Raw genomic sequence first — 14,124 nt, forward strand, 5'->3', positions numbered from 1 at the left:
TGTATTTTAAAGCTAATGTGAGTCTCTTGTAAACATCTTTTTGAGAGGTTTGGATCTTACTTCTTTATCCACTTGCCACTTTTGATTGGAGAATTAATCCATTTATATTTGAAGTAATTTTTGATATTAAGGGGTGTCTATTTCTGTTTATTTGTTTATTTCTTGCTTTCTGTCCTCATTCGTGATTTGATTATTAAAATCTATGCATTAGAAATTTAAAGTTGTTGTTCAATGGTTATATATTCACAGTATTACAAGTTGAATTAGTTCTAGAGATCTAATGTAAAACATAACTCTTGTATTTGACAATACTATATTGTGCACTTCAAAACTTGTTTAAGAGGGTAGATCTCACACTAAGTGTTCTTAACACACACGCACACACACACAAGCAAGAAGAGGACACAAATCTTTTGGAGGTGATGGATTTGTTTATTACTTTGATTGTGGTAATAGTATCTCAGGTGTATACATGTGTCTAAACTCATTAAAATGTATACATTAAATATATACAACTGTTGTGCATTAAGTATTTCTCAGAAAAGCTAAAAAAATAAGAGTCGATGTTTGTATTAGTCAGGGATCGCAGAGAAAGAAAACCAATAAGATGGTTAGATAAATAGATATATAGATAAAGATTTATTATGAGGATTTTGTTCACAGTCATGGTCACTGAGAAGTTCATTAAACTGTCATCTGTAACCTGGAAGCCAAGGAAAGCTGATAGTATAGTTCCAGTCCAAACATGAATACCTGAGAACCAGGAAAGTCAAAAGTGAAAGTCCTGATCTGAGTCAGAAGGTACAAGAAGCAGGAGTGCGTGCCCATGTCCCATGTCCCAAGGCAGGAGAAGTTGGGTATCCCAGAGATACCTGCTTTCAGAGAGCAAATTTGCCCTTCCCCTGTCTTTTTATTTTAGTCAACAGTTTGAATAATGCCCACTTGTACTGGTGAGGATAATCTTCTTTACTCAATCAACCAATTCAATTGCAAATCTCTAATATATATATATATATATATATATATATATATATATATATATATATATATACACACACACCCACTAAGAAATAATGTGCTACAAGATAGCTGAACATTCTTGGTCAAGTTAAGTTGCCATATAAATTAAGCCATCACTACATAAATTCTTGAGTGTAGGGTGGATAAGCAGGCTGGAAACTTAGGCAAGTTTTCTATGTTATAGTCTTAAAGTGAAATTTCTTCTCAAGGAAACTTTAGTTTTTGTTCTAAAGTCCTTCAATTGGTTGGATGAGGCTCACCCACATTATAAATGCTAATCTCTTTTATTTAAGTCAACTAATTTTAAAAGCTAATTACATCTACAAAATCCTTTTTCAGTGACAGATTGACTAGTGTTTGACCAAACAACTAAGCAAAATAGCTTATCCAAGTTGAAAAGTTAAGCCATCTCAACTTATATTAAAAAAAAAAAGATATCACACCTATATTCTATTCTTCCACCTTATCACACTGTTAAAAGAAGAGCAAAGTAGTCTATGGCCATGCTACCTTGAACTAGCCCGATCCTGTCTGATCTCAGAAGATAAGCAGGGTCGGGCCTGGTTAATACTTGGATGGGAGACCACACCTAGGAAGACCAGGTGCTGTAGGTGTAAAAAATATAAGGGTTTGTAAGCTGATAAGGTCCTTGCAATCTGTGAGGTCAAACAACGGTTGCTTCGCCTAAACAAACAAACAAACAAAATGAGCAAACTAAAGCAAGCATAAGGAACAAAATAATAAAGATTAGTGCAGAAATTGTTGTTGAAATATGGAATTCAAAATGAATTAAAGATGTCAATGTGAAGCCTAAAACCATAAAACTAGAAGAAAATATAGGCAGTTATCTCTGACTTTGCTCTTAGTGATTTTTTTCTGATATATCTCCTTGGGAAATAAAGAAGGGAAACAAAAGAAAAAAATGAGTTCACACCAAACTAAAACATTTTTTCACAGGAAAGAAGACCATTAGCAACAACAACAGCCTATTGAATGGGAGAAAATATTGACCAATGATACATCTGATAAGGGATTAATATCCAAAATTTATAAAGAACTCATACAGCTCAACACCAAAAAAAAAAAAAAAGAGAGAGAGAGAGAATCTAAATAGACATTTCTCCAAAGAGGACGTACAGATGGTCAATAGACGTATGAAAAGATACTCAACCTCACTAATCATCAGAGAAATGAAAATTAAAACCAGAATGAGATATCATCTCACACTTATCAGAATGGCTATCATCAATAAATAAAAAACAAGTGTCGGTGAGAATGTAAGGTAAAGTGAACTCTCATGCACTTTTGGTGGAGTTGCAAATTGGTGTAGCCACCAAGAAAAACAACATGGAGCTTCCTCAAAAAATTAAATAGAATTATCGTATGACCCACAACTTCGCATCTGGGTATTTATCTGCAGAAATCCAGAACACTGATTCAAAAAGATATATACATCCCTATGTCTGTTGCAGCACTATTTACAATAGCCAAGATATGGATGCAACCTAAGTGTCCATCAATAGACAGTTGGATAAAGAAGAAGTGCTACATATATACGATGGAATATTACTGGGCCATAAAAAAGGAATAAAATCTTACCATTTTTGACAATATCAATGGACCCAGAAGGTATTATGCTAAGTGAAATGAGTCAGATAAAGACAAATACTGCATAATCCCACTTATATGTGGAATCAAAAGAACAAAATAAGCAAACAAACAAAACAGAAAGAGACTCATAAATACAGAGAACGAACTGATGTTTGCCAGATGAGTGGTTGGGAGGCTGGGTGAAAACGGTGAAGGGATTAAAGAGTATAAATTCATAGTTATGAAATAGTCATGGGGGTGTAAAATATAACATAGGGGACATAGTCAATAATATTGTAATAACTATGCGTGGTGTTGGGTGAGTTCTAGACTAACTGGGGGAATCACTTTGTAAATTATATAAATGTCTAACCACAGTGCAGCACACCAGAAACTAATATAAAATAATATTGAAGTCAACTGTAGTTAAAAATAACTATTACATCCAAACAATGGAATAACCTTAAAGCTAATATACTAAGTGAATGAAGCCAGATACAAAGGACCACATATTATGATTACATTTATATTAAAAAGGCAGATGAGATCAATCTATGGAGACAGAAAATATATTAATGGGATTTAGGACTCAGGAGGATGGTCTGAGGAGGGTGATTGTTAAAGGGTGCAGGGTGTTTTTTTTTGTTTTTGTTTTGAGGTGAAGAAATTGTTCTAAACTTGACTTTTGGGTTGTTTGCCCATATCAGTGAACATACTGAAAATCATGAAAATGTGCACTGTAAATGGATGAATGTATTATATGTGAACTTTATTTCAATAAAGCTGCTAAAAAATATCAAGGGGGATAAAAGAAAGGGTGTCCTGAGCACCTCTGGAATTGTATTATGGACACCCTCAGTCCAGTGTGAACCTGTGTCTGGTGCTTAGTTTCTCCCCTTAACAAAGGGAAAGATATTTTTTCTGTCATCCCACGAACAGCAATTCAGTTAAACATAGAAGCCATTTTGCGGGGATCCCCACAGCTGGGCTTACTCGCCTAGTTCTAAGGCTAGGGCTTTGCTTCAGGTTCAGAGTTATAAAAGCTGTCCATAGGTAGAGTTTGCCTTCCTCTGTTTTATGTCTTATCATGCTAGGAGTACTGGTATCTGAGATATTTCACCCCTTAAAATCCCTCTGATGCTCTCTGAGGATAATTGTTGCCTTGCCTAGATTGTTGCATAGGGGTAAACATCACTCAAATGGCCTCAGCAGGCCCTGAGATGCCTTAAAGGGGACAAGATTCATGGATTGAGGATGGGATGTTCTGGGGAGTTGGGGACAGCCTGCTAGATCCACCTGAGAGACAACCTGAGAACCTTGGAATCCTGTGGCTTTAGAACTTCCAAAGGCACCTATTGTCTCACACAGGACCCAAGTGTTCTCTATTTTGGTGATGTTCAGAAGAGCATTCTGCAGACATGTTTAATCGATACGTATTAGATATTCCAGCTGTAATAATTGATAATGGATCGGGACTCTGCAAAGCAGGCCTGTCTGGAGAGATTGTACCCCGTCATGTCATCAGTTCTGTCGTGGGACATCCTCAATTTAACATTTCTTTATCAGAACCCTATCAGGAAAAGTGCTTCGTGGGGAGAAAAGCCCTGTACACATATGAGGCCTTGCATTTGCACTACCCCATTGAGCGTGGACTGGTGACAGGATGGGATGACATGGAGAAACTATGGAAGTATCTTTTTGAATGGGAGCTGGGAGTAAAATCCTGTCAACGGCCTGTTCTCATGACAGAGCCCTCTTTGAACCCAAGGGAGACTCGAGAAAAGATGACAGAAGTAATGTTTGAGACCTTCAATGTGCCCGCTTTCTACTTGTCCAACCATGCAGTGGTAGCACTCTATGCCTACGCCTCTGTCACGGGCCTTGTGGTGGACAGTGGGGAAGGAGTCACTTGTACTGTCCCCGTCTTTGAGGGTTACTCCCTGCCTCATGCTGTCACCAAGCTCTATGTGGCAGGGAGGGACATCACAGATCACTTGACCCAGCTACTCCTCGCTAGTGAGAGTACCTTCCCTTGCATACTCAACAAGACCTTAGTGGATGACATCAAAGAGAAGCTGTGCTATGTAGCCTTGGAGCCAAAAGAATCGCTTTATAAGAGGCCAGAGGAGGTCCTGAGAGAGTACAGACTGCCAGATGGGAATGTCATCTACCTTGGGGATCAGCTGTATCAGGTGCCTGAGATTCTTTTCGCACCTGACAAGCTGGGCATCCACAGCCCCGGACTCTCAACGATGGTTGCCAGCAGCATTATGAAGTGTGACATAGACATCCAGAACAACCTCTTTGCAGAAATTGTACTGTCTGGGGGCACCACTCTCTTCCCTGGGCTTGAGGAAAGACTTATGAAAGAACTAGAACAGCTAGCTTCCAGAGGAACTCCCATCAAGATCACAGCTTCTCCTGATAGGTGTTTCTCTGCGTGGGTAGGTGCATCCATCGTGACCTCTCTGAGCAGTTTCAAACAGATGTGGATCACTTCTGCAGATTTCATGGAGTTTGGGACATGTGTTGTTCAGAGAAGGTGCTTTTAAAGAATCCAGTGCACAAAGGACAGCCTAAAGTGTCAGATCACAAGAGCACTGATTGAAGGTGAAATCTTGGTGTTCGATAAAAGTGATATGACATTTTGAGTTTCAGTTCATTTTTGTTGGCAGCAGAATAAGTACTAATCCAGGTAGTGGATCTTCTTAAGCGATTCTATTTCACCCTTCCTGTCCCATGGACCTCTTCGATTGTTTTCTCCTGAGAAATCCTTGGGTTATGTCTTGAGGCTGTATCCACTCGTAGGATTTGTAGTAAAAGCAAGTGCTTGAGCCTCATGCCCAGTGTTTGACTCATTAGGGTCCCTGGAATATTCATTTTCATCAAGTGTCTTAGATATTTTTGATAACTCTAGTTCTGAGGAGGGACACAGAATCACCAGGCAAAGTGTGGGAGGGGAGGGGAATTAAGTAGAAGGAATGATACCCTGCTGTTAGGGGCTCAACAGACCCTTTCACTCAGTTAGTCCTTAATTAGCACAATAGGGCACAATAGGGCTCTTCGTTGTTATGAGATCAGGCAGCTAAATAGTATGGAGCTGTTTTCCTTGGCAAAGAGGAGAGATGTACACAAAAATTTCTATTTATTTAAGGCTCTTTAAACTTAAAGCCCCTATTCCCAGTGGAGTATTAAGAATCAACACCTCTATCATGTTTTTTTTTTTCCTGTTTATTTGTTTTTACTTTAAAGGGTATTTACAGCCTCATTTTGTTAGGGGTAAATTATTTAATGGTCATCAATAAAAAGATTATTGAATAAATTATGTGTATATGATTTTTCACATTAATTTAGTGCTATGTTTCCAAAATATTAGTGGGAGAGAAATGGAAAATTCAGAGAATTTATGTAATACAATACTTTCATTTTTAAAAAACAAAACAGTGGTGCTTTCCCATATATGAATATGTCTGCACATGTGCAACTTTGCCCCTCCTACCGGCTTCCATATGGCCCCTTCTTATATTATCAGATGTATGTGTTATGATCAGCTGGACTTCAGGTGATTCTCCACATTGATTATTTTATAATTTAGTTGCAATTTCAATGCGGATATGAAAGGAGGCGAACCGGCTCTTACCTAGGCTGTCATCTTTCTCCTTTTGAAATCGCTTGCTCTTTTTGATGAGAGATGATAAGGGTTTTTTTTTGAGAGATAATCAAGTTTTTTTTTTTTCAATTCACATATATGCAGGAAAAAAACAATATGTCAAAGTAGAAATTGTAATAAAACGTTATTAGGTAATTATAAGTGAATGAGGGCTTCTGGTCAAGATCACGGAGTAGATAAATGCTGTGCTTGCCTCCTCTCATGATTACATCAAAGTTACAACTAAACTACGAAACAACCATCGTTGAGAATCACATAAAATCTAGCTGAACAGGAGACCAAAAAAAAAAAAAAAAAAAAAAAAACAATGGCGTAGATGATAGAGGCTCTGTTCATCCCTCTGGTGACTAAATCAAAGTTGTGATGGAAACAAGAAGCAAGCTGCAAGGAAAAATTGCCTGGGATCTAGAGGAAGAAGCCATACAGCTAGGGAGTAATCCAAGCAATCAACTTGTAATGGTAGAAGGTAGGACATGGTGAGGACAGGGGGCTGCCTGGTCTCGAGCGGCTGAGTGAGAAGGAGGCTGTGGCAGCAGCAGACTCCACGTAAAGGGGACACGAACGCGAGCAGATTTTCGCAGTTATGGACCGGACTCGCTCTGAGCACCAGGGCCAATTCGGTTGTGTGCAGGGGGCACCAGGGACTTTCAGGGAGACATTATTGGAGTGAAGGCTGAGGCGCTCTATACAGAAGTGCCTGCAGTATCCATTGTTCCTTGCTGAGCCCTCCCCTCTCCCAGTGCACAGACACAGTGCTGCCATAGACTTGAGCTTATCAAACTGGATAACAGAGGTCGCTCCGCCCAGAGGATTCCCTGAAACTCTACCTCCCCTAACTCTCAGTCCCACCCAAACCATATCCGGGCATATCCTCAGCAAGCCAGGTGTTCCTTGATGAACAGTGCCTAGACTCACACTGGAGGCAGCTGGCCTCGGTTTCTGGTGTGGCCTTTTGAGACAACTATAAGCACAGCATCTGTGGATTGTTTGTTGAATCTTAACAGGTGGCCCCAGAAAGGTAGAGGCTTGGGCTAAGTTTGGCCTGCAGCTGAACCCCTCTCAGGACTGTGCCACTGGGCAGACACCTATTTCCCAAATCTGCACTAAAAATACCGGGAGACTTAGCAGCTTTGCTTAGTACATAGAAACAGACACAGGAAGACAGCCAAAATGGGAAGACAAAGAAGCAGAAACCATATGAGGGAACAAAACAGAGATCTAGATATAATGGATTCAAGTAATCTAACAGATGCAGAGTTCAAAACAGTGGTTATAAAGATGCTCAATGAACTTTTGGGAAGTGTAGAGAACTTCAACAAAGAGATAAAAAAAAACATAAAAAAATGGAAATGGAATTTATAAAAGGAAACCAATCTGAAATGAAGAACACATTATCTGAGATGAGAAGTACATTAAATGGAATAAACAAAGGAATAAAAAAAGTGAATAAAGAAAAGGATCAAATGCCCTATCCGGAGGATAGGAAAGCCAAGGACATGCAAAAAGAATGGCAAAACATGAGATGCCAAGACTATAAAAATAATTTAAGAAGCATATGGGACACTATTAAGGGTCCAAATATCCATCCGATCAGCGTAACTGAAGAAAATCAAGATGTTGAACAGCTATTTGAAGAAATGATGATGGAAAACTTCCCTAACCTGGTGAAGAAAACGGATCTAAAACCCCAGGAAGCTCTGAGAATTCCAACAATCAGGGATCCTAAGAGGCTCACACCAAGACACATCATAATTAAAATGCCAAAGGTTACATACGAAGAAAGAATATTAAAAGCGGCAAGAGAAAAACGGTGATTCATAAGGGAACACCCATAAGACTGGCAGCTGATTTCTCAAAAGAAACTATGAAAGACAGAAGTTCTTGGCACAAAATATTCGAATTGACAAAGACCCAGGACCTACAACCAAGGATACTTTATCCAGTAAAGCTATCATTTAGAGTTGAAGGACAGAAAAAGAGCTTCCCAGACAAAAAGAAGTTAAATGAATTCCTCACCACCAAGTCAGTATTACAGGAAATGTCAGAAAGACTTCTTTAAAAAGAAAAAAAAAATACAAAAAAAAAAGCTCACTTCAGATTAGAAGACACACAGACTAAAAGAAAGGAGATGGGAAAAGATATTGCTTTGATGGACCTCGAAATTATTTGTCAGACAGAGAAAGATGAACACTATAAGATTTCTCTTATATGTGGAATCTAAGGAATAAAAAGAACAAACTAATCAAAAACAGATTCGTAAATATAGTGGACAAATTGGTGATGGACAGAGGGGAGGGGTATTTTGGGGATGGGAGTATGGGGTGAAGAGTTAATGAAGTATAATTTAGTAGCTGACGGATGGTCATGGGAATGCAGAGCAAGGCACAAGGAATGCAGTTAGCATTAGGACATTGGCTAGGTGGAGGGTCAGGGGAGGGAGCTTTTGGGGGGATTGTTTTGTGAACTATACAGATGTCTAACCAATGTTCTATATACCTGAAACTAATTAAAATAAATAAATTAAAAGAAAAATCTAGCTGAACAGAAATTCTACATGGGGACACGCAGATCAGGCCACCTCAAGATAGGTAGGAGGGGCAGAGACCAGAACAAGCTGGTTTCACACTAGTGTGTGGGGGTTGAGCATTGAGAGAAATAGCTCAGCTTCAGAGGTTCCCTGGGAAGGAGCAAGGGGTCCTGGCCTCACACCAGAATCCCCAACCCAAAGTTCCAATGTCAAGAAGAAAATTCCCCACAAATTCTGTCTGTAAAGATTAGCAGAGATTGTTGCTGAGTAAGAAGGTAGGCTGAGGGAGTCAAAGATTTTCTTTGTAAAGGACCTGCACATGAACTGATTCATGGACAGACTCACTTGCTTTGAGCTCCAGCTCTTGGGCAGCTGCTTAAAAGCCATCAGAGACACATGAGGAGGAACTGAGCTACCTGGTTTCGGGGCAAGGGCTGGAGAGGCGGCATTCTCCAAGAAAGAAGTACTGGAAAAAAGCATTGTTCCTGTGTTGAGCTCTCCTTCACTTGGCTTGCAGACCCAGGCTGGAGCCTTATCTGAGTTTCCATCAATGTAGGTAACACTGGTCATCCCATCCTGGTAATTCCTTGAGATCCTTACCTCCCAACTTGTGGGCACTCCCAGGCTGCTTGCAGTGAATTTTCCATACAAACAGTCTTGACTCATGCCACAGACTTTTCTAAAATCTCTCAACGATGTCTGTCTTCAGTATGTCCCGTACATCTTGCTGAGCAGCATTAAGCCCAGTCCTAGCAGTAGCCAGCTTGGTTTGCAGCTTGGCCTCTCGATGCATATCCAAGCCCATTGTGGGTGGCAGCCATTAGTAGATTGCTTGGTGGCTCATGCCAGGGAGCTCCGAGTAGGGCAAAGGCTGTGGTTAAACTTGGCCTGTAGTGGGGCCCCTCCCAGGAGGCCACGACCTGCATGCTCAGTCGCTGGCTTCAGTATAAGCTGGAGCACCACCCAAGGCCACATTCAAGGATGACACATCCAAAAGGCAGACTGAGCAGGCACCAGAGCCCTGCTAAAGTGCATCCTGCTCAGTGCCATCAAGCCCTTCATGACAATAACTACACCAAATCACGGCCAATCCCTCCCACTGAAATGCCAACAGCAACCAAGAACCAACTTTAACGGGAGGGCATAATCAACCCATACAAAGGACAGACTCAGAGCACCTGGCTCAGGTGTGAAGGGAAGACTCTGTCAGTGGAACAAACAGCACCTCTACTGTATAAAGCCGAGACTGGGAGACATAGCAGCCCTACATAATACTCAGGAACAAACACAGATAGGCAGCCAAAATGGGAAGACAACGATCATGTTTCACATGAAAGAACAGAGCAAAGCTCCAGAAAAAACTAAACAAAATGGAGACAAGCAATTTACCAGAGGCAGAGTTCAAACAACTGTTTATAAGGATGCTCAATAAACTTAGGGAAGAGTAGATGAACTCAGTGAGAACTTTAACAAGGAGATAGAAATAAAAAATGGAGATAAGAAACATAAAAAAGAACCAGTCAGAAATGAAGAATACGGCAACTTAAATTAAGAATACATTACAGGGAATCAACAGCAGATTATATGAAGCAGAGGGCTGAATCAGCAATTTTGAAGATAAGGTAGCAGAAAACACCCAATCAGAACATCAACAGAAAAGAATTAAAAAAAAAAAAAAAGAACGGTTTAAGGATACTCTGGGACATCAAATGTACAAACATTCACATCATAGAAATGCCAGAAGAAGAGAGAGAGAGCAAGGAATTGAAGAACTATTTCAAACAATACTAATGAGAAACTTCTTTAACCTGATGAAGAAAATAAACATACAAGTGTAGGAAGCACGGAGAATCCCAAACAAGGTGAATCCAAAGAGGTTCACAGCAAAACACATCATAATTAAAATGCCAAAGGTTAAAGACAGAGAGAATCTTAAAAGCAACCAGAAAAAAAGGGAACTCCATAAGACTTCGAGCTGATTTCTCAACAGAAACTGTGCAGGCCAGAAGGGATCAGCAGGAAAGTTTCAGAGTGATGAAAAGCAAGGACCTACAACCTAGATTAATCTACCCAGTAAAGCTGTCATTTAGCATTGAAGGGCAAATAAAGAGCTTCCCAGACTAGAAAAAGCTAAAGGAGTTTATCACTACCGAGTCAGTATTATGAAAAATGTTCTTTAAGAAGGGACTTCTTTAAGAAGAAAAAAGATAAAGAATATGAATAAAATATGGCAATGACTACGTAGCTATCAATAATGACTTTAAATGTAAATGGAGTGAATGCTCCAATCAAAAGAAAGTGTGTCCACAGGGATAAGAAAACAAGACCCTTCCATATGCTGCCTCCAAGAGACTCACTTCAGATCAAAAGACACACAGACTGAAAATAAAGGATGAAAAAAGATCTTTCTTGCAAATGGAAACAAACGAAGAGCTGAGGTAGCGATACTGGTACCAGACAAAATAGACTTTAAAACAATGGCTATAACGACAGACAAAAAAGGACCCATTTCTGGGTATTTATCTAAAGAAACCGAAAACGGTGCTTTGAAGGGACATGTGCATCCATATGTACATTGCAGCGGTATTTGCATTAGCCAGGATATTTAGGCATCATGTGTGTCCATCGATAGATGAATGGATAAAGATGCAGTGTATATGTAAGATGCAATGTGTGTGTGTATACATACATATGTATACACACACTGCATCTTACACATACACTATATATATATATATATGTATGTATACACACAATAGAATATTAGTTATCTATTAAAATTGAATGAAATTTTGCCATCCGCAACAACATTGGTATTGGTAGGCCTGGAGGGTATTGTGCTGAGTAGCGTAAGTTAGACAGAGAAAGACAAATGTCATATTATGAATCTAGGGAACAAAATAAACATAAAAAACAACACAAACAAATCATAGATACAGAGAACATTTTGGTAGTTGTCAGATTTGAGTGTGGTAGGAGGGATGATAGTGAAGGGTGAGGAGGTTAAGAAGTACAAATTGATAGTTACAAAATAGTAATGAGAATGCAGAATATAGCATGAGGAATATAGTCATTAGTATTGTAATAACTATATGGTGTCAGATGGGTACTGGATATATCAGAGTGATCACTTCATAAGTTATATAAATGTCTAATCACAATGTTGTGTACCCAATGCTAATATAATATTGTATGTCAGATGTAATTGAAAAAAATAAAAATATAAAAATTTAAAAAATAATAATAAAACATAAACACACACACACACACACACACACACACACACACACAAAGAGATCGAACTTCCCTTTTACTTGTCTTTAAGGAACTATTATCTGGGCTACACAACTTGTGGGGACCATTGCCAAATAAAATTCAGAGTCTCTTATTCCAAAACTATCAAAAAAATCAAGATGTAACAGGAGAGCAATAAACCAAGTACAACTTTAGTTCCTTCTTAGTGTGGGGACCTGTTGCAATTGCACAGGTCTGAATCCCATGAAGGTGGCTCTGAGTGTCTCCATCTCATTCAGTTCACATAAACCAACTTAAGGAAGAATTTAAGGCACAAAATATCTTCATTTTTGTAATGAAATTCCAGATCACCTGTCTTCTATCCTCTGATAACAGGTAAGGGTCTCTGATAGAAAACATGTCGATAGAGTAGACCTATCCCAAGGAATGAGGAAAGGATCTTTCTGGATTTAACCGTGACTTTTTGTGTGACCTTGAGAAAGTCACATGTCATCTACTTTCAGTTACTTTATAGAGTAATATTTGACCATATAATTCCTATGATCCCTTCAAGTACCGATAATCCCAGGGTCTATAATTAAAGGCATTCTGGATGATTGGTGGATATACCAGCTTCAACATTTGATAGCATTGTTCCCATTAAACACGAAAATGTTCACTAAATTTCAATGTATTTCAGTAAAATATTTCCTTGTCGTCTCCCACCCTAATGTTGTACAGTTTTTAGGGAAAGAGCTTAAAATGTACAAATTGCCAGTTATAAAAAACACTCACAAGGACATAAAGTGCAGCATAGGAAATATAGTCTATAATATTGTAATAACTATGTACAATGTCAAATGACTATAAGACTTACTAGGGTGATCACTTAGTAAGTTATATAAATAATCACTATGTTCTACACCTGAAACTAATACAGTATTGCATGTCAGAACTGAAAAGTAAAATTAAAACTATTTAAAAATTTGTTAAATGTGGCAGTGACTTTAAATTATACCACAAAGTGGCAATAATCAAAACGGCATGGTATTGACAGAAAAACAGATACACAGACCAATGGAATGAATTGAAAGCTCAGAAGTAAACCCACATATACATAGAAAAAAACATTTTTGACAAAGAATCCAAAAACATACAATGGAGAAAGGAAAGCCTCTTCAATAAATGGTTTTGGAAAAATTGAAAAGCCACATGCGAGAGAATGAAACTAAACATCATCCGTTAGCATACACCAAAATTAACTCAAAATAAATCAAAGCCCTAAATACAAGATATAAAACATTAAACTGCATAGAAGAAAACGCAGATACTAAACTCATTGACCTTGAATTAGAAACAATTTTTTTTTTTAAATTTGACCTCAAAGGCAAGAAAAGTAAAAGCAAAAATAAACGAATGGGACTATATCAAAATAAAAAGCTTCTGCACAGAAAACAAAACAAAACGAAACAAAACAAAACAAAACAAAAAGAAACAGGTGACCAAGTAAACGGGAGAAGATACTTGCATACAATTTCTCTGATACGGAGCTAATATCTATATATATTACAGATACATAGATATATCTATAATATATATTATATAATATTATATATATGTATTACATATAACATATATATTATATAATATATAACATATTATATTATATTATATTATATTATATTATATTATATTATATTATATTATATATATATATTATTTAACTCAACAACAACAAAAAACAATCCAATTAAAAAATGAGAAGACATGAACAGACCCTTCTCTCAGGAAGACATACAAACAGTCAACAGACATATGAGAAGATGCTCAACTTCACTACCTATTAGGGAAATGCAAATTGAAACCACAATGGGATACCACCTCAGACCTGTAGGAATGACTATTACCAACAAGACAAGTAATAACAAGTGTTCGAGAGGTTGTGGGAGGAAAGGAACCCTCATACACTGCTGGTGGGAATGTATATTGTTGCAGCCACTAGGGAAAATAGCATTAAGTTTCCTCAAAAAATCGAGAATAGAATTACCATATAACCCAACAATCCCTCTTCTGTGTATCTACC

General features: G+C 38.3%; 1 protein-coding gene and 1 pseudogene across 1 annotated transcript; both read left to right on the forward strand.

The window, feature by feature from the left end:
• Positions 1-1,513: 1,513 nt before the first annotated feature.
• On the forward strand, positions 1,514-1,634 carry LOC118608601 (annotated as a pseudogene).
• Positions 1,635-4,028: 2,394 nt separating this feature from the next.
• Positions 4,029-5,162, forward strand: LOC118607878 (actin-related protein T1-like). Its single transcript, XM_036227305.1, has one exon. It carries the CDS (start codon positions 4,029-4,031, stop codon positions 5,160-5,162), a length of 1,134 nt encoding a protein of 377 aa, XP_036083198.1.
• The last annotated feature ends 8,962 nt before the right edge of the window (positions 5,163-14,124 follow it).

Source organism: Rousettus aegyptiacus, unplaced genomic scaffold, assembly GCF_014176215.1.
Source record: "Rousettus aegyptiacus isolate mRouAeg1 unplaced genomic scaffold, mRouAeg1.p scaffold_m13_p_9, whole genome shotgun sequence".
NCBI classification, from domain to species: Eukaryota; Metazoa; Chordata; class Mammalia; order Chiroptera; family Pteropodidae; genus Rousettus; species Rousettus aegyptiacus.